Consider the following 24994-nt stretch of genomic DNA (forward strand, 5'->3'; position numbering starts at 1 on the left):
ATCTGTTTAACTCAGTACTGGTTTAGTGATGGGGAGTGGAAACAGTTGAATTCAATTCCCAGAGCATTACAACGTAATTTTGCAGAGCCCATGTGATTATTGTTCATTATTATTTTGTAATTAAAATTAATTTGTTTGTATTACAACAATGTCTGCAGACCCCTACTGAGGTCATTGGACAAAACCCGAGGAAGACTCACAGGTTCAGAAAGAGAGAATGATTTTATAAGCTGATTGCTAGGGGCATCCATCTAGAGGGTGAAATGTTCAACTTCATATCTCAGGAGATTGGGTGGCAGTTCCCAGTGTATTTTCCACTGAATGCATCCGATGAAGTGAGCTGTAGCTCACAAAAGCTTATACTCAAATAAATTTGTTCGTCAGTAAGGTGCCACAAGTCCTCCTTTTCTTTTTGCGAATACAGACTTACATGGCTGCTATTCTGAAACAGTTCCAAAGGGGTTTCTGTAATGCAACCCGTCACACAGAGTTCAGGAATAAAATCACAAAACAATGTGTGTGTGTCTGGGGGGGCGGGGCGGCATGGGAGGACAGTACAAGAAGTGATGGACTTCAATTGCAGGAAGGGTGGTTTAGGTTGGAGATTAGGTGAAACACCCGAACAGTGAGGGTGGCTAAGGACTGGAATAACTGGCCCAGGAAGGTTGTGGAATCTCCACCACTACAGATTGTTAAGAGCAGGTTAGACAAACACCTGTCAGGGATGGTGTAGATAATACTCTGTTGTGCTGTGAGTGCAGGGCAGGGGACTAGATGACCTCTCGAGATCCCTTCCAGTCCTATGATTCTATGATCTCACAAGGAGCCCTGCACTCGGGGGCAGGGGCGACACCAGCCTGAGCAGTGGGCAGGGCAAGGAAAACTCACCTGCCTCCACTTGACATTCAGCTTCACTGCACCCCCCGCCACATGCACACACATAGTGCCCACTGCACACCAAACACACACGCACACAGAGTGCCCACTACACACAACACGCAGAGTTCCCAATGCACACCATATGCACACACGCACAGAAGGTGCACTACACACACACAGTGCCTACTGCAAACCAAACATATACACACAGAGACAAAGTGTCCACTACACACACACAGCCTGACACTGAGCTCAGTCAGAATGCAGAATAATCTCTACGGGGAAGCTGGGACAGCTGGCATATTTCCAACTCTGCTGAACAAAAAGAACTGAAGGGGATTCTTGTTTCCTGGCAGGGAGATAGGACTAGATTTCCCAAATGATCTTTTCCATCAGCAGCTTCTCTGAGGCCTGGTTTATGCTGAAAAAAATGATCAACAGAGCTCCGTCAGACAGGGCGGGGAAACTTTTCACACCCTGTGGGTGGCAGTTAGCTTGTACTGACCCTCAGTGTCATTCTTCCATTGACCTAGCTACTGCCTCTCGGGGACGTGGATTAACTACATCAAAGGAAAACCCCCTTCCATCAGTGTGGAAAGGATCTACACTATGGCGCTGATGCACATCATAGCTGAGTCAATGTAATGGCCTTAGTATCGATATTCTCTGTATCGATCAGTGAGTTTTTCCCCTTCCCACTAGAGCGATTTTTCTCTCATTTTCCATCATTGTTCTCCTTCCTTTAATAAAGCTCTTTCCTTCTTTCGATAGGTAAATATGTTCAGAAAAGTTGAAATTTCTCCTCTCAGGATAGTTTCTTCCTTCCCCTCCCATGAATTTCATTTCAATTAAAGGCTGAAATGCTCTGAAACTGACTTGCTTGCCCATGACTTGGTGGTACCTCTTTGTTTTTCCTCCCTTCACTTACAATGAGTTGAGGACGGAAGCAGTACCAGCTCAGAACCCGAAAATCAGACTAAGAGTCAAATCTTCCCCTGTTTGCTCACCACACCAATGTTACCCTTAATAGCTCTGGAGCTGCTAACTTGGGCGGCAGAGGTTAAATTTGGCTTTGATGACTTTGAGATTTGCTCCCTGGAGCATCTTTGCTCCCAGGACCACAGGTGTGCACAGCACACACAATTAATGTTGTTGCCATGTCTTTCCTTTTGGAAATGGAACACAGAGGGACAGAAAATCAGCTGGCCTGGATCGCTGTCTCTCCTGTGAGGTCATTTTAACATGATACAAAACTGAGGTGACTGTATTCCACTTTATTTGTTGGTCACCTCTTCAAATGCCTCTTCAAGTAATTTCCCAGCATTGGGATGCAAAGGTGTCCAGAAATGAGTGAATTTCATCTTGACTAATAATTTATTGTCAAAAACCATACTGTTTGGATTGACCTGAAACTTTTCACAAACAGGTTACAAATACGCCTAATAGCTTTGTCCCAAAACAATGTTTGTGTGTGTGTGTGTGTGGGGGGGAGGATTTCATAGATTCATAGATATTAAGGTCAGAAGGGACCATTATCATCATCTTGTCTGACCTCCTGCACAACGCAGGCCACAGAATCTCACCCACGCACACCTGCGAAAAACCTCTCACCTATGTCTGAGCTATTGAAGTCCTCAAATTGCGGTTTAAAGACTTCAAGGAGCAGAGAATCCTCCAGAAAGTGACCCGTGCCCCATGCTACAGAGGAAAGCAAAAAACCTCCAGTGCCTCTTCCAATCTACCCTGGAGGAAAATTCCTTCCCAACCCCAACTATGGCGATCAGCTGATCCCTGAGCATATGGGCAAGATTCACCAGCCAGATACCCGGGAAAGAATTCTCTGTAGTAACTCAGCTCCCACCCCATCTAACATCCCGTCACAGGCCATTGGGCCTATTTACCATGAATATTTAAAGATTAATTTATTGCCAAAATTATGTTATCCCATCATACCATCTCCTCCATAAACTTATCGAGTTTAATCTTAAAGCCAGATAGGTCTTTTGCCCCCACTGCTTGCCTTGGAAGGCTATTCCAAAACATCACTCCTCTGATGGTTAGAAACCTTCATCTAATTTCAAGTCCAAACTTCCCAATGACCAGTTTATATCCATTTGTTCTTGTGTCCACATTGGTACTGAGCTTAAATAATTCCTCTCCCTCTCCGGTATTTATCCCTCTGATATCTTTATAGAGAGCAATCATATCTCCCCTCAACCTTCTTTTAGGTAGGCTAAAAAAGCCAAGCTCCTTGAGTCTCCTTTCATAAGACAGGTTTTCCATTGCTCGGATCATCCTTGTAGCCCTTCGCTGTACCTGTTCCAGTTTGAATTCATCCTTCTTAAACGTGGGAGACCAGAACTGCACACATTATTCCAGGTGAGGTCTCACCAGTGCCTTGGATAATGGTACTAAAACCTCCTTATCTCTACTGGAAATACCTCACCTGATGCATCCCAAGACCGCATTAGCTTTTTTCATGGCCATATCACATTGGCGGCTCATAGTCATCCTATGATCAACCAATACTCCAAGGTCCTTCTCCTTGTTGCCGGCACAGAGTGCCCAAGGCAAGCAACAGTAGGGGTTCATTGCCCGGTGTGCATCACCCAATAATCACAACGGGGTGGAGAAGCAGAGAGTTTATTTGCAGCTGCAAACAGGCCCAGGGAGACACAGCTGTCTGAAATCCTGCAGCCCCGACTGCAGATTACATCATACAATTTATACCTTTTTTCCCAACTTAGCTACAGAAGCATATACAACCAATTACCTATTGCCCTCTACAATAATACAGCCAAAGCGGCCAATTAGATGTTTCCTCATTAGCATTACGTAAGCCCTGCCTTATTTGGTTGTATCTGTTCCTGTGTTGCAGAAAGCTAGTGCAAAACATCCCTTTCTTATCTATACGCTTACCCTGGCCGGCGCTGTCTGAAGGCTGTCTCTGAGAGCAGGCTGTCTGCTCTAAACTGTCTTTGCAGCTTTCTGTCTCTGTTTTTATACCAGCTTCCTCATAGTCTGGCAGGATTATAGAAACTTCATGGAATAGAGAGGCTTTGGTTTGTCTGGGCCTAGCGCGGGGGGGCTTCCTCGGCACTCGTGGCCTTCCACCCTCCCGAGTTACCTAGTATGATGCCCACTGTCAGCAACATCCTCCGCCGTTACTTCTAATTGATGCGTCCCCAGCTTATAACTAAAATGCTTGTTATTAATCCCTAAAAGCATAACCTTAGACTTCTCACTATTAAATTTCATCCTATTACTATTACTCCAGTTTACAAGGTCATCCAAATCTTCCTGTATGATATCCCAGTCTCTCTCTAAATTAGCACTACCTCCCAGCTTTGTATCTTCTGCAAACTTTATTAGCACATTCCCACTCTTTGTGCCGAAATCAGTAATAAAAAGATTAAATAAGATTGGTCCCAAAACTGATCCCTGTGGAACTCCACTGGTAACCTCCCTCCAGCCTGACAGTTCACCTTTCAGTAGGACCCGCTGTAGTCTCCCTGTTAACCATTTCTTTTTCCACCTTTCAATTTTCATATTGATCCCCCTCTTTTCCAATTGAACTTATAATTCCCCATGTGGCATGGTATCAAATGCCTTACTGAAATCTGGGTAAATTTGATTCACTGTATTTTCTTTGTCTAAAAAATCTGTTCCTTTCTCAAAGAAAGAGATGAGGTTGGTTTGGAACGATCTACCTTTTGTAAAACCATGTTGTATTTTGTCCCATTTACCATTGACCTCAATGTCCTTAACTACTTTCTCCTTCAAAATTTTTTCCAAGACCTTGCATACTACAGATGTCAAACTAACAGGCCTGTAGTTACCCAGATCACTTTTTTTCCCTTTCTTAAAAATAGGAACTATGATAGCAATTCTCCAATCATAGGGTACAGCCCCTGAGTTTACAGAGTCATTAAAAATTCTTGCTAATGGGCTTGCAATTTCATGTGCCAATTCCGTTAATATTCTTGGATGAAGATTATCTGGGCCCCCCTATTTAGTCCCATTAAGCTGTTCGAGTTTCGGCCGATTGCAACACAGCCACTGCAGGAGGCGGTAATGGTCCTTCCCTTTGTAATTTTTAGCCCAAGAGTTGGGGTATTCACCTGTGAGGTGGGAGATCTGGGTTCAATTCCCTCTTCTGTCCAGTGCTGGGCAAAGCTCTGTGTGACATTGCACTCCATATGTGTACATGTGGTGGGGGGTACAGTGGAGCTGAATGTCAAGTGTAGGCAGGTGTGTGTCCCTTGCCCTGCCCAAGGCTCACCTTATGAAGTGTTTCTGACTCTAACTCTCAGATGCCCAGCTCCTAATGGGGTCCAAACCTGAAATAAATCCATTTTACTCTGTATAAAGCTTATACAGAGGAAACTCATAATTTGTTCACCCTCTATAACACTGATAGAGAGATATGCACAGCTGTATCTCCCCCTTCCCCCCCACAAGGTATTAATACATACTCTGGGTTAATTAAGAAGTTGTCATAAATATAAAGGGAAGGGTACACACCTTAAAAATCTCTCCTGGCCAGAGGAAAAATCCTTTCACCTATAAAGGGTTAAGAAGATATGATAACCTCATTGGCACCTGGCCAAAATGACCAATTGGGAGACAAGATACTTTCAAAAGCTGGAAAGAGGGAGAACATCAAAGGGGTCTGTGTCTGTCTGGGTGAAGCTTTTTCCGGGGACAGAACAGGAATGGAGTCTTAGAACTTAGTAAGTAATCTAGCTAGATATGCGTTAGATTATGATTTGTTTAAATGGCTGAGAAAATAAGTTGTGCTGAATAGAATGAATATGCCTGTCTGTGTGTCTTTTTGTAACCTAAGGTTTTGCCTAGAGGGATTCTCTATGTTTTTAATCTAATTACCCTGTAAGGTATTTACCATCCTGATCTTACAGAGGTGATCCTTTTCTTTTTACTGTTTCTTCTATTAAAATGTTTCTTTTCAAGAACTGAATGCTTTTTTCATTGTTCTAAGATCCAAGGGCTTGGGACTGTGGTCACCTATGCAAATTTGTGAGGATTTTTACCAAACCTTCCCCAGGAAGTGGGGTGCAAGGGTTGGGAGGATTTTTTGGGGGAAAGATGTTTCCAAACTACATATTTCTCAGGAACCCAGAGAAATGTTTGGTGGTGGCAGTGGAAGACCAAGGGAAAAAGGGGTAAAATAGTTTGTACCTTGGGGAAGTTTTAACCTAAGCTGGTAAAAGTAAGCTTAGGGGGTTTTCATGCAGGCCCCCACATTTGTACCCTAGAGTTCAAAGTGGGGAAGTAACCTTCACATGGTGGCAGAGCAGTGGGATGAATTTGAAATCATTTTGAGATCAATTTGAGATTTTTGGAACCAGAAACACAGATTTTAAAAGGAAATATTTGTTTTCCTTTGGGCTGCTAGAAAGCGGATTTCCAGCTGGAAATAGTTGGAGGCTTTTTGCTTTGCTTTGGAGCCAGAGCAGAGACAAAAGGAGATTATCTTTGTGAATGGCAGGTTTTCTTTGCCTGGAGGCAGAGTAGTTAACCTTCTCAGGGAAATTCAAAGTCTTCACAAACCTGAGGTTTTTTTCCCCCCTAAAAGTAAATGGGGGGGGTGTTCTACCCATTTACCTGGAGACAAAAGTGGTAGGGTTTGGTTTTTTTAGGATTTTTTTTTTTACAAGAAGCACAGAGTTGAAAAGGAATTTTTTTTTCCTTTGGGCTGCTAAAAAGCAGGTTTCCAAGTAGCTGGAGGTTTTTTGCTTTGATTTGGGGCCAGAGCAGAGACACAAGTGAATTGTCTTTTTCTGTAGGCTGACAATCACTATCAGAGAATAGGAATCCTATTTGAGCACAACAAAATTTTACAAGCCAAGTTTTGTTTGTTTTATTTCTAAACCTCGGGTGTAAAGTTAGTTAAAAACAGAGAGGTTAGGATGACAGACTCCACGGCTCAACAAAAGCTGGAATTAGCCAGATTTAAGGCTGATGAAAAACAAAAGGAACATGAAAGACAGATAGAACTCATGTGAATGGAGAAGGATGTATGGGAGGCTGCCCACAGGAGGGAAATGGAGGCAAGGGACGAAGGGATGGAGGCAAGGGACAAAGAGATGGAGGAAAGGGACAAAGAAATGAAGCATGAACTGGAGATGGCGAAGGTAAAGGATCAGAAGAATATACCAACAAACCCTAGCAATCCTTCTCCAGGTACCACTTCCCATCCCCGAAAGTTCCCCACCTACAAGGCAGGCGATGATACTGAGACCTGCTTAGAAAACTTTGAAAGGGCTTGCCTTGGGTACAGCATCTATACAGACCAATACATGGTAGAGCTGAGGCCACAGCTCAGTGGACCCTTAGCTGAGGTGGCGGCTGAAATGCTGAAGGAAAATATGAACAAGTATGAACTGTTTAAAACCAAGGCGAGAGTAAGAATGGGGATAACACCCGAGCATTCTCATCGGTGGTTCAGAGCCCTAAGGTGGAAACCAGACATGTCATTTACCCGACATGCCTACCACATTGTGAAACATTGGGATGCCTGGATATCAGGAGTAAGTGTTGAATCTCCAGTAAATTTGCCCTTCCTAATGCAAATGGAACAATTCTTAGAGGGTGTTCCTGAGGAAATAGAAAGATATATCCTAGATGGGAAGCCCAAAACTGTAATCGAGGCAGGAGAGATTGGAGCCAGATGGGTGGAGGTGGCAGAGAAGAAGAGAACTGGTCACAGTTGGAGCGGAGATCAGAAGGGACAACCCCAGACCACACCCTATTACCGGGGGCCGCCCAAGGTCCCACCTACCTCCCAAAGAACACTCCAGACACCTTATCATCCCACCACAACATTCTCCAGCAACCCGCCTCGCCCCAGTGACCCATCAGCTGGACGATGTTTTAAATGTAAAGAGCCGGCGCATGTAAAGGTCAACTGCCCCAAGAACCCAAACAGATTACAGTTCATTGCACCGGAATCACACCAGAGATACCTGGCCCAGGTATCCCAGATACCTCCCAGATACCCTTGGAGTGGAGGGAAACTGTGAGAGTGGGCGGGAAGAAGGTCACCGTGTGGAGGGACACCGGAGCACAGGTGTCGGCTATCCATGCTTCCTTAGTGGACCACAATTTAATCAACCCCGAGATCCAAGTGACGATTCAACCCTTCAGGTTCAACTCTTTCAATTTGCCTACAGCCAAGTTGCCTGTCCAGTACAAGGGCTGGTCAGGAACATGGGCTTTTGCAGTCTATGATGATTATCCCATCCCCATGCTGTTGGGGGAAGACTTGGCCAATCATGTGAAGCGGGCCAAGAGGGTGGGATTGGTCACCCGCAGCCAGGCTAAACAAGCCGTGATGCCTAGCTCTGTTCTGGAAACTTCTATCAGGACCCGGTCAGAGGTGATGGACCCGGACCCCAGGCCAATGTCTGCAACAGCAGTAGTGGATCCAGTCCCAGAAACCCAGACAGAGCAAGTCCCAGAACCGGAACCGGCGGAACAACCAGCACCAGACCCATTGCCAGCACTGAATCCAGTTCTTGCAACCACAGCACCAGAGGGCCCCACTGAACCTGAACCAACAGCAGCCCATAATCCTACACAAGAGGCTCAGCCGGAGCCTGAACCCCAACATAGTGTCCCAGCAGAGAGCGGTTCACAGTCAACAGAAACAGCCCCATCCCCTACATTGCTTCCAGAGGGACCAAGCATAGGACCACAATCCAATAAGAAACTGATGTCTCCAGCATCAAGGGAACAGTTCCAGACCGAACAGGAAGCAGATGAAAGCCTCCAGAGAGCTTGGATAGCAGCATGGAGCAACCCACCACCTCGCAGGTCTTCTAATCGATCCAGGTTTGTTGTAGAAAGAGGACTTTTATACATGCATCCGATGAAGTGAGCTGTAGCTCACGAAAGCTTATGCTCAAATAAATTGGTTAGTCTCTAAGGTGCCACAAGTACTCCTTTTCTTTTTGCAAATACAGACTAACAGGGCTGTTACTCTGAAACTTTTTATACAAGGAAACTCTTTCTGGTGGAAACCAGGAAGACTGGCATCCTCAGAGACAGTTGGTAGTTCCAACTAAATACCGGGCCAAGCTCTTGAGCTTAGCCCACAATCATCCTAGTGGCCATGCTGGGGTGAACAGGACCAAAGACCGTTTGGGGGGGTCATTCCACCTGGAGAGAATGGGCAAGGATGTTTCTACCTATGTCCGGTCTTGTGAAGTATGCCAAAGAGTGGGAAAACCCCAAGACCAGGTCAAAGCCCCTCTCCAGCCACTCCCCATCATTGAAGTTCCATTTCAGGGAGCAGCTGTGGATATTCTGGGTGCTTTTCCAAAAAAGACACCCAGAGGAAAGCAGTATATACTGACTTTCATGGATTTTGCCACCCGATGGCCGGAAGCAGTAGCTCTAAGCAACACCAGGGCTAAAAGTGTGTGCCAGGCACTAGCAGACATTTTTGCCAGGGTAGGTTGGCCCTCCGACATGCTCACAGATGCAGGGACTAATTTCCTGGCAGAAACTATGGAAAACCTCTTTGAAGCTCATGGGGTAATTCACTTGGTTGCCACTCCTTACCACCATCAAACAAATGGCCTGGTGGAGAAGTTTAATGGAACTTTGGGGGCCATGATACGTAAATTCGTAAATGAGCACTCCAATGATTGGGACCTAGTGTTGCAGCAGTTGCTCTTTGCATACAGAGCTGTACCATATCCCAGTTTAGGGTTTTCACCAATTGAACTTGTATATGGCCGCGAGGTTAAGGGGCCATTACAGTTGGTGAAACAGCAATGGGAGGGATTTACACCTTCTCCAGGAACTAACATTCTGGACTTTTAAACCAACCTACAAAACACCCTCGGAATCTCTTTAGCCCTTGCTAAAGAAAACCTACAGGATGCTCAAAAAGAGAAAAAAGTCTGGTATGATAAACATGCCAGAGAGCTTTCCTTCAAAGTAGGGGACCAGGTCATGGTCTTAAAGGTGCTCCTGGCCCATAAAATGGAAGCATCGTGGAAAGTGCCATTCACAGTCCAGGAGCGCTTGGGAGCCGTTAATTATCTCATAGCATTCCCCACCTCCAACCGAAAGCCTAAAGTGTACCATATTAATTCTCTAAAGCCCTTTTATTCCAGAGAATTAAAGGTTTGTCAGTTTACAGCCCCAGGAGGAGACGACGCTGAGTGGCTTAAAGGTGTCTACTACGAAGGGAAAAGTGCTGGTGGTGTGGAAGAGGTGAACCTCTCCATGACCCTTGGGTGTATGCAGTGAGAGCAGATCAAGGAGGTGTGCACTAGCTTCGCGCCGACATTCTCAGCCACCCCAGGACTGACTGAATGGGTATACCACTCCATTGACACAGGTAATGCTCACCCAATTAAAGTCCAACCTTTCCGGGTGTCTCCTCAAGCTAAAACTGCTATAGACCAGGAGATCCAGGATATGTTACAGATGGGTGTAATCCACCCCTCTGGAAGTGCATGGGCATCTCCAGTGGTTCTAGTTCCCAAACCAAATGAGGAGATACGTTTTTGCATGGACTACCGTAAGCTAAATGCTGTAACTCACCCAGACAACTATCCAATGCCATGGACAGATGAACTATTAGAGAAACTGGGATGGTCCCAGTTCATCTCTACCTTGGACTTAACCAAGGGGTACTGGCAGGTACCGCTAGATGAATCCGCCAAGGAAAGGTCAGCCTTCACCACACATCTCGGGCTGTATGAATTTAATGTACTCCCTTTCGGGCTGTGGAATGCACCCGCCACCTTCCAAAGACTTGTAGATGGTCTCCTAGCGGGATTAGGAGAATATGCAGTCACCTACCTAGATGATGTAGCCATATTTTCGGACTCCTGGGCAGAACACTTGGAACATCTACAAAAAGTCTTCGAGTGCATAAGGGAGGCAGGACTAACTGTTAAAGCTAAGAAGTGTCAAATAGGCCTAAACAGAATGACTTACCTTGGACACCAGGTGGGTCAAGGAACTATCAACCCCCAACAGGCCAAAGTGGATGCTATCCAAAAGTGGCCTGTCGCAAAGTCAAAGGAACAGGTTCAATCCTTCTTAGGCTTGGCCAGTTATTACAGACAATTTGTACCACAATACAGCCAAATCGCCGCCCCACTGACAGACCTAACCAAACAGAAACAACCAAATTCCATTCAGTGGACCAAAGAGTGTCAGAAGGCCTTTAGGCAGCTTAAAGCGGCACTCATGTCTGACCCTGTACTAAGAGCCCCAGACTTTGACAAACCGTTCCTAGTAACCACAGATGCGTCCGAGAGTGGTGTGGGAGAAGTTTTAATGTAGAAAGGACCGGATCAAGAATTCCACCCTGTAGTGTTTCTCAGCAAAAAACTCTCTGAGAGGGAAAGCAACTGGTCAGTCAGTGAAAAAGAATGTTACGCCATTGTCTACGCCCTGGAAATGCTACGCCCATATGTTTGGGGACGGCATTTCCACCTGCAAACCGACTATGCTGCGCTACGGTGGCTTCATACCGCCACGGGAAATAACAAAAAACTTAATCGGTGGAGTTTAGCTCTCCAAGATTTTGATTTCAACATCCAACACATCTCAGGAGCTTCTAACAATGTGGCTGATGCACTCTCCCGTGAAAGTTTCCCTGAATCAACTAGTTAAAATCGTCCTTGAGATGTGGAAAATATTGTTAGTCTTTATATACTTGGTAGTATATTTAGAGGTGCATGTGTCTTATTAATTCTGTTTTTCCTAGAGCTCCAGAAAGAAATCCCAGCCAGCGTTTCACCCTAGCTGAGATTTGGGGAGCGTGTCATAAATATAAAGATTAACTTTTATATTAACATTTACAATGACAGCAAGCCTCAGTTTGGAACATGTATTAATAACACGACACAGTGTAATCTTATAACTTCACGTACCTTGTCATACATATAAAGGGAAGTCTAACCACCTTTAAATCCCTCTTGGCCAGAGGAAAAAACCCTTTCACCTGTAAAGGGTTAAGAAGCTAGGATAACCTCACTGGGACCTGACCAAAATGACCAATGAGGAGACAAGATACTTTCAAAAGCTGGGAAGAGGGAGAACATCAAAGGGTCTGTGTCTGTCTGTGTGATGCTTTTGCCAGGGATAGAACAGGAATGGAGTCTTAGAACTTAGTAAGTAATCTAGCTAGGTATGTTTTAGATTATGATTTCTTTAAATGGCTGAGAAAATAAGTTGTGCTGAATAGAATGAATATTCCTGTCTGTGTGTCTTTTTGTAACCTAAGGTTTTGCCTAGAGGGATTCTCTATTTTTTGAATCTAATTACCCTGTAAGGTATTTACCTTCCTGATCTTACAGAGGTGATCCTTTTCTTTTTACTGTTTCTTCTATTAAAATGTTTCTTTTCAAGAACTGAATGCTTTTTTCATTATTCTAAGATCCGAGGGCTTGGGTCTGTGGTCACCTATGCAAATTGGTGAGGATTTTTACCAAACCTTCCCCAGGAAGTGGGGTGCAAGGGTTGGGAGGATTTTTTTGGGCAAAGACGTTTCCAAACAACATTTTCTCAGGAACCCAGAGAAATGTTTGGTGGTGGCAGTGGAAAATCAAGGGCAAGGTGTAAAATAGTTTGTACCTTGGGGAAGTTTTAACCTAAGCTGTAAAAGTAAGCTTAGGGGGTTTTCATGCAGGCCCCCACATTTGTACCCTAGAGTTGAAAGTGGGGAAGGAACCTTGCTATACCGTATCAAAAATATTAACATTTATGATGACAGCAAGACTATTTTTAGTTAACTCGTAGACGTCTTTAGCATCTTAAAGCTGAGCTCTGGGTGCAGATAATATGCATGCAATCGGGATAGTTTTGTGAACTGCACAACTCTGTAGCATCCTGTGGTCTCCTCCTGAGCTCCTCTGGTCATCATGTGGTCTCCATCAAGCCAAATTAGTGAACCTACCTTTCCTACTTTGGGGAGTAACCTATCAACAGAAGGACATAAGATACTCTGGTGATTGGCATCCTATAAAGAGCTAGATAATCTGGAGTGCTCTTACATGACTTACAGGTTTTACATTCCACCTACTGGGGCCAGGACAAAGAGGTTACTCTGAAATCAGGAATGACTGAGAAGATATCAGCTACACCCGCAAATAATTAATATGCTTCACCTGTATCTAAATTTCAGTTCCTTTGATTCCAAATTTCTTGCTAAGGCTGGTTGAATATTTTTCTTAAGAATATTTTTCTTATTTTTTTATTTCAAATTGGATTTTCCATTTAACTATTTTTTCCAAGAAATTGTCTTTTCACTGGTTTCAGAGTAGCAGCCATGTTAGTCTGTATCTGTAAAAAGAAAAGGAGTACTTGTGGCACATTGGATGCATCCAATGAAGTGAGCTGTAGCTCTGGAAAGCTTATCCTCTAATAAATGTGTTAGTCTCTAAGGTGCCACAAGTACTCCTTGTCTTTTCACTGGAAATTGTAAGCTTTCCATCAAAATACCAAACTCCCCTCCTCCCTAAACCATGGCTGTGGGACTCTGGTGATGTTCCAGGGCAGTTCAGCAAGAGGAGAGACCATCATGCATCATGGGGGATGTAGTATAGACTGGGAGCCTGGCCCATGGAAGAGATTGGTGCTGTGTGGTATCAGAGGCACATCCGTGGTATTTCCTAGTCGAAATATTAAGTTTTTACCAAAAGATTTTGATCTCCAGAAAAAAAAATGCTTTTTGGGTCAGCTCTATGGAGTACCCAGCTTGCACTGAAAACAGCAGAATGAAATATACCCCAAACCTCATATTCTGTAACTCTGGTAGAAATTGCATCAGTTAATAACAAAGTAAGAAAGAGTCGGTCTAATTAATCCCAAGGGCACCAATTACACCGAGGGTGGCTTTGGTTCACTGAATGCATTAATTAGGTGTTGTGTCTCTCTGAGCTCAGGTATTCCCAGTTACTTCAGGAATCATGTCCCACAGATCACACATCTTAGTATAAAGCTTCCCGAATGCTCCAAACTTACAGTTTTTGACTATGAGGAAACACCAACACATATCTCTCTCTCTTCGCAGCAGGTACGTGCTACTGTCCTGAATTATACTCACACACACAAATACGCAGACACCAAGGGGATCAGCAGGTATTGAATTCCAGACCTCCAGCACCAAAAGCCTCAGCCCCAACTCTGACCCCATCAGCAAAAGGAGCGACCTCCTTTGGTTGGAAAAAAATAGGCAATTACACAGTCACTGAAGCCAGGGCTTTTCCAAAAAGCTTAATTAGCACAGGAAGCAACTTTACCCTAAACGAACATGCCAAGCCGCAGAGCTCCCCTTGCCCAAAGAAGGTAAAAAGATTAATACTCCTTTACGCTCACCCCTTCTTTAGCTCAGGAATAATCCCTTTAGGCTTATTCTCTCACAGCAGAGTCACAAGTCACTGTTTTCTGTTCGGATTAGTGAACAGGAGTGTTTGTGTGGGGGGCATGATTAACCTGCCTGTCATTGTATTTGCACAGCCAGTGCATTTTATCAAACACCTGGAATGACCAGCTGTGAACATCTGGCTCTGTGGACGAAGCCCTTCCCGGAGCGGGTACTGATGTCCATTAAGAAACTGGTCTCCATTTATCATCACTTACTTCATTACAGAGAAGGGACAGGTTTTCTGCACCCTCCACCTTCCCACATCTCTGTAGCAGCCTGATCTCTGTGCGGGGGAGATGGAAGAGGGAAATCACTCGGAGGTGACTGAGTTCATTCTCTCAGGATTGACAGATCGTCCGGAGCTGCAGGTCCCCCTGTTTCTGGTGTTCCTTCTGATTTATGGTATCACCCTGGTGGGGAATGGGGGCATGATCTTGTTAATCAGGATTGATCCCCGACTCCACACCCCCATGTACTTTTTCCTCAGTAATTTGTCTTTCTGTGACCTCTGCTATTCCTCAACAATTTCCCCTAAGATGCTGCTGAATTTCTTTGCTGAGAGGAAAAGCATTTCTTACACGGCCTGTGCTGTGCAAATGTATCTCTTTGTCTCTTTTGCAGATATTGAGTGTCTCTTGCTGGCTGTCATGGCATATGACCGTTATATGGCCATCTGTAACCCGCTGCTCTATACGGTCACTATGTCCAGGCAGCTTTGTAAGCAGCTGGTGGCTGGGGTGTGCGCTGTGGGGTTGGTGGATTCAATGATACACACATTTTGTACATTTCAGCTGTCATTCTGCAGCTCCAACATTATCAGTCATTTCTTCTGTGATATTCCCCAACTGCTGGCACTCTCCTGCTCTGACACCCACATCAATGAGATTGTGATGTTTGCCTTCATTGGCTGTATTCTAGTGAGCAGCTTTGTGACTGTCCTCCTGTCCTATTTCTATATCATCTCCACCATCCTGCAGATCCGCTCTGCCAAGGGCCAGCGCAAGGCCTTCTCCACCTGCACTTTCCACTTGACTGCGGTGGTAATATTTTATGGCATCCAACTCTTCATTTATTTACGTCCCATCTCCAGGTATTCCATGGACATGGACAAAATAACCTCAGTGTTTTACACACTGGTGATCCCCATGTTGAACCCCCTCATCTACAGCCTGAGGAACACGGAGGTGAAGGACGCCCTGAGGAAAGTAATGAATAAACTCCTAACCAATTCTTGAATCTGTTAACTCAATACCATAAGAGTGATGGGGAGTGGAAACAGGTGAAATCAATTCCCAGCCCATTGTAATGTAATTTCACAGATCCCATGATTGTATTGTTCATTACTGTTATTGTTATTAATTTTTTTGTATTCCAACAAGGCCTACAGGCCCCAATTAAGATCAGGGTTTTATTAAGCTATTCTCCCAGCAAAATTCCAGGGGGCACCTGTTTCACATGTGTGAATATATGTGGTGTGCTTTGAAAGCATAGGTCTATATATATTGGGAAAGAAGAGGAGGGCATCTAATCTATCTTTCCCTCTGCTTTGTATTGGGTTTAGTTTCGATATGCAGTTGCAAGTATGAAGTGTGTGGTTTCTGTGCCTGAACCAAAGGGAGTTTAGTACACACTCCTGATTCTCTGCAGCTCTTTATGTCCTCTGTGGGGTTGTTGTAGAGATTGTCGCCGGGTTTGTATCCATTCATGTGGAGGAGAAAGGTGATTTCCATCACAATGGCCTTTATTTTAAGTTAAGGGAGCAACAAAACAACAAGTAAGAACAAGGGTAACATATCCAAAAGAGAACATGGTGTGTGTGCATCCTCTGTGAGAAGCTGCACTGAACTGAATACAAAGTAAAGGGTGAGTTTTCTCTAGCACATAAATTAAACAGAAAGAAAAAGTCATATCAGACATGAGATGTTTATACCACATCACCAGGTTAGCTATGAGGTCTTACTTTTAGTTCTGAGGGTAAGTCCTATGGACTCTGAAGAATAGGGATTCTGGGAATTGTACAGCTTGGGTTACGGATAGTGAGAAATGAATAGAGCTGGGACAATAACGGATTTTTGGGTTCATGGGTGGTTATAAAACAATCAGAAACAACTTCAGTTCAATCTGATCCAAATCTGAAAATTCCTTAAATGTTTGGCAAATTGAAAACATTGACAGAAATGTCCTGTGGGGTGGAAGGAACTATTTAACTTGACCAGAAATGGAACATTTCCTTTCCTTCCTGGATACTTTTTGATGTCAAAGCAAAGACAATGTAGGGCCACACTGACAAAAGTGATGGAAATGGAAGAGGCAGTAATGGTGCTGTTTCCCTTGTAGACTTTAACCCAGTGATTAGATCACTCCCGTTGGTAGTGGGAGATTCCGGTCAATCCTCCCTCTCTCTGATGGGGAGAAACAATTTGAAAGTGGGTCTCCCACATTTCTGGACAGTATCCTGGTGACTGGGCTATGTTCTGTCCTGCATCATTTTCAGGACTGGTCTACGCTACTCCTGTAAATTGATCTAAGTTATGCTACTTCAAGTTGACTAAGTCCACACCATGCTATGTCAACAGGAGAGTTACGTAACTGAAGTATTATAACACAGATCATCCAACAGCGTTAGTGTAAATCAGCCCTGAGGAATATCCACAATGGAACACAGTCTCTGAGGGACGTGGAGTACAGATTTCAACAGGTGAGCGCTCTCCCACTGTCTTAGCATGTCTTCCCCAGACCTTCTCAATCAACACCATTTCATCTATTGCAGTAGTACCAATTGAGCCAGTTGTGTAGTAACGGCCTCAGTCTCTCCTGTTGAAGCTCTTGCCTTGTGGATAAAACATGGGAAGAATCACAGGGCCAGAAAGAGAGAATGACTCTATAGACAAGTGTTTCGGGGCACCAACATGTTCAACTTTGTGTCTCTGTTCCAATGGTTTTTTAATTAGTTTTCCACCGTAGAACAACTTTGAAAGGAGAGATTGAGAGCAACCCAGCCAGGAATAGCACATCACTCAGGGGCTGGGATGCTTTCTGGAAATACAGGAAACTCAAGTGCACATCTTTGCCCAGCACTGGACAGAAGGGAGAATTGAACCTGGATCTCTCACCTCACACATGAACACCCTACCTATTGAGCTAAAAATTACAAAGAGAGGGAGCATCCCCACCTCCTAGCAGTGGCTGCTTTGTGACCAACACCTAAATCCTCTTCCCCCACACACATTGTTTTGGGACAAGGCTATTAGGAGACTTTGTAACACATTTGAGAATAATTTCAGGTGAACCCCAATGGCATTGTTTTTTACAATAAATTATTCATAAATTTAATAGTGAAAAGTGGAAGGTCATGCATTTAGGGAATAATAACAAGAATTTTTGTTATAAACTGGGGACGCGTCATTTGGAAGTAACAGAGGAGGAGAAGGACCTCGTAGTATTGGTTGACCGCAGGATGACTATGAGCCACCAATGTGATATGGCCATGAAAAAAAGCTAATGCGGTCTTGGGATGCATCAGGCGAGGTATTTCCAGTAGAGATAAGGAGGTGTTAGTACCGTTATACAAGTCACTGGTGAGACCTCATCTGGAATATCATGTGCAGTTCTGGTCTCCTATGTTTAAGGAAGATGAATTCAAACTGGAGCAGGTACAGAGAAGGGTACTAGGGTGATCTGAGGAACGGAAAACCTGTCTTATGAAAGGTTTCAGAGTAGCAGTGTGTTAGTCTGTATTCGCAAAAAGAAAAGGAGTACTTGTGGCACCTTAGAGACTAACCAATTTATTTGAGCATAAGTTTCGTGAGCTACAGCTCACTTCATTGGATGCATCTGGCTTCAGAACTAATCTTGATAAATTTATGGAAGGGATGATATGATGGGATAGCCTAATTTTGTCAATTAATTGATCTTCAACTATTAGCGGTAGATATGCCCAATGGCCGGTGATGGGATGTTAGATGGGGTGGGATGTGAGTTACTACAGAGAATTCTTTCCTGGGTATCTGGCTGGTGAACCTTGCCCAATTGCTCAGGATTCAGCTGATTACCATATTTGGGGTCGGGAAGGAATTTTCCTCCAGGGCAGATTGGCAAAGGCCCTGAGGGTTTTTCGCCTTCCTCTGCAGCATGGAGGAAGCACTTGCTGGAGGATTCTCTGCACCTCAAAGTATTTCAACCACGATTTGAGGACTTCAATAGCTCAAACATAGGTTAGAGGTTTGTTACAGGAGTGGGTGGGTAAGATTCTGTGGCCTGCGTTGTGCAGGATGTAAGACTAGATGATCATAATGATCCCTTCTGACCTTAAAGTCTATGATTCTATGATCAGTCTGGCAGAAATTCCCTCATTTCTAGATACTTTTTTGTCCCAACACTGGAAAATTACTTAAAGAGACTTTTGGAGAGGTGACCGACACATTAAGTGGAATACAGTCACCTCAGTTTTCTATCATATTAAAAAGCCCTCACGGGAGAAAGAGCGATCCAGACCAGGGGATGCTCTGGCCCTCTGTGTTCCATTTCACAAGGAAGGCAACACCATTAATTGCATGTATTGTGCACACCTGTAGTCCCGGGAGCAAAGATTCTCCAGGGAGCAAATCTCAAAGTCATCCCAGAAAGCAACTGCAGAGGTATTAAGGGTAACATTTGTATGGTTAGCAAACAGGGAAAAGTTTAACTCTTAGTCTGATTTTTACGGTTCTGAGAAGGTATAGCTTCCACCCTACATTCATTGTAAGTGAAAGGAGGAAAAACAAAGCAATACCACCAAGACATGGGCAAATAAGTCAATTTTAGAGTATCTTGGCCTTTAGTTGAAATGATAGGAGGCCATTCATGGGAAGGAAAGTAAGGAATCATCCTTAGAGGAGAAATTTTAACTTTTCTGAACATATTTACTTAACAAAAGAAGGAAAGAGCTTTATCAAGGGAGGGAGAAGAGTGACAGGAAAAGGAGAGATAAATCACTTTAATAGGGAGAGAGAAAACTCCCCCATTGATTCAGGGAATGTCTATGTCTACTAAAGCCATTACATTGACTCAGCTATGATATGCAGCAGCGCCATAGTGTAGATGCTTTCCACATTGACGGAAGGGCTTTTCCTTCAATGTAGTTAATCTACGTCTCCAAGAGGAAGTAGTTCGGTGAATGAAAGAATTACACTGAGGGTCAGTACAAGCTAATTGCCTCTCACAGAGTTTGAAAAGTTTCCCAGCCCTGTGTGATGGAGCTCTGTTGATCTAATTTTTAAGCATAAACCAGGCTTCAGAGAAGCTGCTGATGGAAAAGACCAGTTGGGAAATCTAGTCCTATCTCCCTGCAGGAAGCAGAATCCCCTTCGGTTCTTTTTGTTCAGGAGAGTAGGAAATATGCCAGCTGTCCCAGCTTCCCCGTAGAGATTATTCTGCATTCTCACTGAAATCAGTGTCAGGCTGTGTGCGTGTAGCGGCCACTCTGTGTGTGTGTGTGTGTGTGTGTGTGTGTGTGTGTGTGTTTGGTGTGCATCAGGCACGATGTGTGTGCATGTGGTGGGGGGTACAGTGGAGGTGAATGTCAAGGGTAGGCAGGTGTGTGTCCCTTGCCCTGCCCATGGCGAAGCTTAAGAAGTGTTCCTCTCTCTAACACTCAGATGCCCAGCTCCCAGTGGGGTCCAAACCCAACAGAAATGCACTTTACTCTGCATAAAGCTTATAGAGGGAAAACTCGTAATTTGTTCACCCTCTATAACAATGAGAGAGAGATATGCACAGCTGTATGCCCCTCCAGGTATTAATACATACTCTAGGTTAATTAATTAGGAAAAAGTTATTTTATTAAAGACAAAAGGTAGGATTTTAGTGGTTCCAAGTAATAACACAGAGAACAAAGTAAATTACCAACCAAAATAAAATAAAACACGCAAGTCTATGCCTAATAGAGTAAAAATTAAATGGAGGTATATCTCACCCTCAGAGATGTTCCAATAAGCCTCTTTTACTGACTAGACTTCCTCCTAATCCGGGTCCAGCAATCACTCACACCCCTGTAATTACTGTCCTTTGTTCCAGTTCCTTTCCGGCATCTCCTTGGGGTGGAGAAACTATCTTTTGTGCCAGCTGAAGGCAAAATGGAGGGGTTTCCCCAGGGGCTTATATATTCTCTCTCTCGTGGGAGGAAACCCTTTCCCCTCTCCTATGGAGAACCCAGCTCCAAGATGGAGTTTTGGAGTCACATGGGAAAGTCACCTGTCCATTCATGACTCAGTTCCTTACAGGCCGACGACAAATTCCCAGGAAAGCTCACATGTGGATTGGCGTCTCTCAAAGTTCATTGTTAGCTTAAGTGTTTTTCAATTGGGCACTTACAGAGAATAGCCTTTTCTCAAGAAGCTGACCAAGTGCTTCACTGAGGCTACTTAAAATCAAACAAGTACATAACAAGTATTCATAACTTCGAATACAAAAATGTTACATGCATGGAAATAGGATGAATATATGCAGTAGATCATAACCTTTGCAGAGATATTTCTTACATGGCATATCTAGCATAAACCACATTCCAGTTATGTCATATCTACACTGATAAGAATATTTCTAGAAAGCATTATGGGGTGCAACGTCACCTCATCCTCCTGAACACACTGCCAGAGGCTTGGATACTGTCCATGGTGGAGGCAGTGCATGTAAAATCCATGTTTGTTTCTGTTCACACCCCTTTTTAGTACCTTTAAAACATATGATGTCATTCATAGGTTTTCTAGCAAAATTTGGGGTTCTTGGTCCCCGGATGTCTCAAAAGAGGTTGGGGTGTAGTATTGCAAATTGAAGGTAGACAGCAATATCTATTAAAGTGTAGGTGTCTTGTCATTTATCCACCAATGCCTTGAGGCAGTGTGCCTCAGTTTCCCCTTCCATACAGCAGCGTAGGCCTGTTATGCTTTTGATGCTATGCCAAGCTTCCAGCCACTTTACAGTATAAGCCAAAAAGTGACATGCTTTGGGGACTGTCTTGTCATCATCGCTAGCATGAACAAAAGTTTTTTCCACAAAACAGTTGTGTCCCACATCTTTCAAGGGTTTATCATGAGTATTATCTCCTTTGTCTTGACCAATAGATGAAGTAGGAAAAGACACAAGATTAACAGAAAATCTTGGGCAGACAGGCTTTGTACACACAATGTAGCTTGTTTAGTGTCAGTAGTATAAGGGCGCTACCGTCAATCAAACCCTAACCCCTCCCCTTAGCCCCGCCCCTTGACCCCTTAGCCCCACCCACCGGAAGTCCCGCCATCATGGGTTATTACTTCCGCGGTCAAGGCTGCCACATGACCGGAAGGAAGGTGTGTCATGTGACACCCACCCCACCCCTTGACCCCTTAACCCCACCCCTTGACCTCTGCCCCCCCTCACCGGAAGTCCCGCTCCATGGGGTATTACTTCCAGGGTCAAGGCTGCCACGTGACCGGAAGCAAGGTATGTCATGTGACCACTCTAACAACTCCTCCCACTGCCCTCTACCAATCAGGATGGGTTTCGCCCCTGTAGGACTTCCCCCAAGAGGAGCTTTGACCAATCAGGGTGAGTTCCGGCGGCGGGGTGTCCTCTCCGGAAGTGGGTCTTTTAACCCCACTAACAACTCCTCCCCCCCCTCTACCAATCAGGATGGGTTTCGCCACTGTAGGACCGCCCAGAGAGGAGCTTTGACCAATCAGGGCGAGTTCCGGGGTGGGAGTGTCCTCTCTGGAAGTGGGTCTTGTGACCCCTCTAACAACTCCTCCCCCCACCCCGCTACCAATCAGGAGGGGTTTTGTTCCGATAGGACCAAGAGGAGATTTGACCATTTAGGATGAGTTCCGGGGGTGGGGTGACCCGTCCGGAAATGATTCGTGTGACCCCTCTAACAACTCCTCCCACCAACCTCTACCAATCAGGCCACCCCGAGAGCAGATTTGACCAAAATAGGGCAGGTTCTGGGATGGGGTGAACCGCCCAGAAGAGGGGCGTATGACCCCTCTGCCAATCAGAGCGCAGCACCATCACCCCATAAGACCCAGCGTCGGGCAGAAGAGGCTGTCTTTTACCAAGAGCGCGTGTTTTAGAAATTGTGGAAACATGGACTCCTTCACCACCCCCGTGAGAACTTCAGACTTTGTTTTAGCCCTGAGGGCCTTCGACAAACCGCGGAGAAAGCGCTACAGCAGCGACAGTTCTGAGGAGGACCCTTTGGCCCAGCCGTTGATGGACATACTGGAAACTGACCCCGAAACCCGGCTGCTTGTGAGGCACTGCGATGAGCGTGATGGCCTCTTGTTTTTCACCCCCCGAGAGGTGGAAGGTGATCATGGCTTGGGGGAGTTACGGGCAGACAAGGTGAATGAAAAAGACATGGCTCAGGTAAATGAATGTTTAAGAAGTGACGGTCGGGGTGGGGGTGTGTAATGGGTTGGGGTGGGAGGGCTATGAACCAGGGATTGTGTAAATCTAAAACCAAGTAGTGAGGTGCTTACGCTGTTTTTTTTTTTTTGAAAAAAATCTCTCAACAGCTCGATGATGCCTTTCTGGAGGCCTTTGAGAACTTACACATCGGTAGCCCTGTGGGAGTAAATGTATCATGCATCAGCTGTTTTTGCTCATGTCTGAGACACAGATCTCAAGAGGAAAAGGACAAAATGGAAGAATGAACCAGCACAGACACCCTCATGTTAGGAGTCATGGCGTCCATTTTTACAGGCGGTTGTAAAAGGTTGTGTTAAACCAGGCGATTAATAAAACTTATTTAAATGTGTTAATATGAATGTTGTCCCCCACCCACACTTGTGTTAGTAAAAGATGGTACCAGTAACAGTCATGTCTCCACAGGCGGCTCTGTTAAAGAAAATATATTATACCCCCGGGGAAGTTGGGAGCTTTGGCGGGGTGAACCCTCTTTTTCAAGTGGCCAAAAAGCATAGTAAAACTTTAAATAGAAGACAGGTAACAGCTTGGCTTTCAGACCAGGATGCTTATACTTTACACAAACCGGCTCGAATACGTTTTAAAAGAAACAAGACCATTGTTTCAGATGTGGATGCGCAATGGCAGGCAGATTTGGTGGATATGCACCAGTTCTCCAAACAGAACAGCAATTTTAAGTACATCTTAACAGTGGTAGACATTCTATTCAAATATGCCTGGGCCTTAGGCCTAAGAGACAAGACGAGTGGTGAGGTATCCAAGGCCTTTAAAGCTATTTTTAGCGAAGGGCGTGTGCCTTAAAAATTACAAACTGATCGGGGGAAAGAATTTTTAAACAAACCCTTAAGCAGATTGTTAAAACGGCATGGCATTCACCATTTTGTTACTAATAATGAAGTCAAAGCAGGGGTTGTGGAGCGGTTTAACAGAACTTTAAAAACTAGGATGTGGAGATATTTTACAGCCCATAACACCTTTCGCTACATCGATGTGTTACCTGACTTTATAAAGAGTTACAACCAGAGCTTTCACAGAACTATACATACCAGACCCGCTGATGTTAACCCTTCAAATTCTCTGAAGGTATGGAAAATGGTTTATGGAGATGATTTTAAAATAAAACCGGTTGTTGCCCCTTTTCGAAAAGGCAACCACGTGAGACTATCTAAAATCAAAGGAGCTTTTGAAAAAGGTTATGAACAGACATTTACCGATGAGATATTCATAGTGGATGAAGACTTAACCAGGGGTCAGAGACCTGTATACCGATTAAAAGACTACGAGGGTGAGACAGTTACTGGATCTTTTTACTCTGAAGAATTACAAAAAGTAAACCCTAAACGAGACAGGATTTACAGGGTTGAAAAAGTTCTAGCGGAGAAAGGAAAAGGGAGAAAAAAGCAACTACTGGTAAAATGGTTGGGGTGGCCTGATAAGTTTAACACCTGGGTGAAAGCTTCTCAACTCTGTGACATTTAGACACAAACAACAAACAAACAATAGTTATTCCTCCCCGCAAAGTCAGAGAAGATGAGCGACGGCGGGTTTTACATTACTTTGCCCAGCAACGCCAGCGCTGCAGTTTTTCCCCAAAACACCAGCTCGAACTTTACAATACGGCTAATTAAGCCCTTGGCTCTCCGGGGTGCCTGGGAGGTGGGGTTAGTGGAAATACAATACCCGCACAGCTGGAACACTATCAACGAAGACACCCCTTTTGAAGTCACCTTTGGAGATATGGCATGGAGTTTCATCCTACGACAAGGTTATTATGCGTCCATACCCGAATTACTGGATCATATGAACAGTATCATAGCTCGTCACCCCGGACTTCCGGAGATGGTCATGAACTACGACCCTGTGGGTAGAAACATTAGACTTAAATCTGCCGCTTTTACTTATATGTTTTCTACCGGCGGGGAGCTAGCTAACATTCTGGGCTTGGGCCCCAAACACAGCATCCAAAAATTCCCTTTCTCGGCAGACATTACAGGGGGTTTTAATTCCTTGTATCTGTACACAGATATCATAGAACATCAGTTTGTGGGGGACTTTTCTGTTCCCCTGTTACATTGTGTCCCCGTCCAAGGAAGGAACAACGAGTTTGTCACCATCACCTACGATAAACCTCATTACGTCCCTATCAGTAAACACCACATCGACACCATTACCACTGAAATAAAGACAGATCAGAACAAAAGCGTCTCATTTCGCTTTGGCAAGGTGATCATCAAGCTACACTTGCGCCCCTGGAGAGAA

The 24994-nt window shown here is 44.6% G+C and overlaps 1 protein-coding gene across 2 annotated transcripts; it reads left to right on the forward strand.

The window, feature by feature from the left end:
• The first annotated feature begins 11871 nt into the window (after nucleotides 1–11871).
• On the forward strand, nucleotides 11872–15531 carry LOC141989843 (olfactory receptor 5W2-like). 2 transcript variants are annotated; one of them, XM_074956764.1, is made up of 2 exons: nucleotides 11872–11881; nucleotides 14600–15531. In XM_074956764.1, the coding sequence occupies exon 2, from the start codon at nucleotides 14725–14727 to the stop codon at nucleotides 15529–15531; it is 807 nt and encodes a 268-aa protein (XP_074812865.1). In that variant the 5' UTR covers nucleotides 11872–11881; nucleotides 14600–14724. The 2 variants fall into 2 exon arrangements, with proteins under 2 accessions (XP_074812865.1, XP_074812864.1); XM_074956763.1 differs by lacking the exon at nucleotides 11872–11881 and having other exon boundaries at nucleotides 14587–15531.
• Nucleotides 15532–24994: the final 9463 nt, after the last annotated feature.

The sequence above is a fragment of the Natator depressus genome, chromosome 6 (assembly GCF_965152275.1).
Source record: "Natator depressus isolate rNatDep1 chromosome 6, rNatDep2.hap1, whole genome shotgun sequence".
Taxonomy (NCBI): domain Eukaryota; kingdom Metazoa; phylum Chordata; order Testudines; family Cheloniidae; genus Natator; species Natator depressus.

What these genes read in the sequence shown, in the direction of transcription:
- LOC141989843 (XM_074956763.1), top strand. Translation starts at nt 14,593, where the DNA reads ATGGAAGAGGGAAATCACTCGGAGGTGACTGAGTTCATTCTCTCAGGA.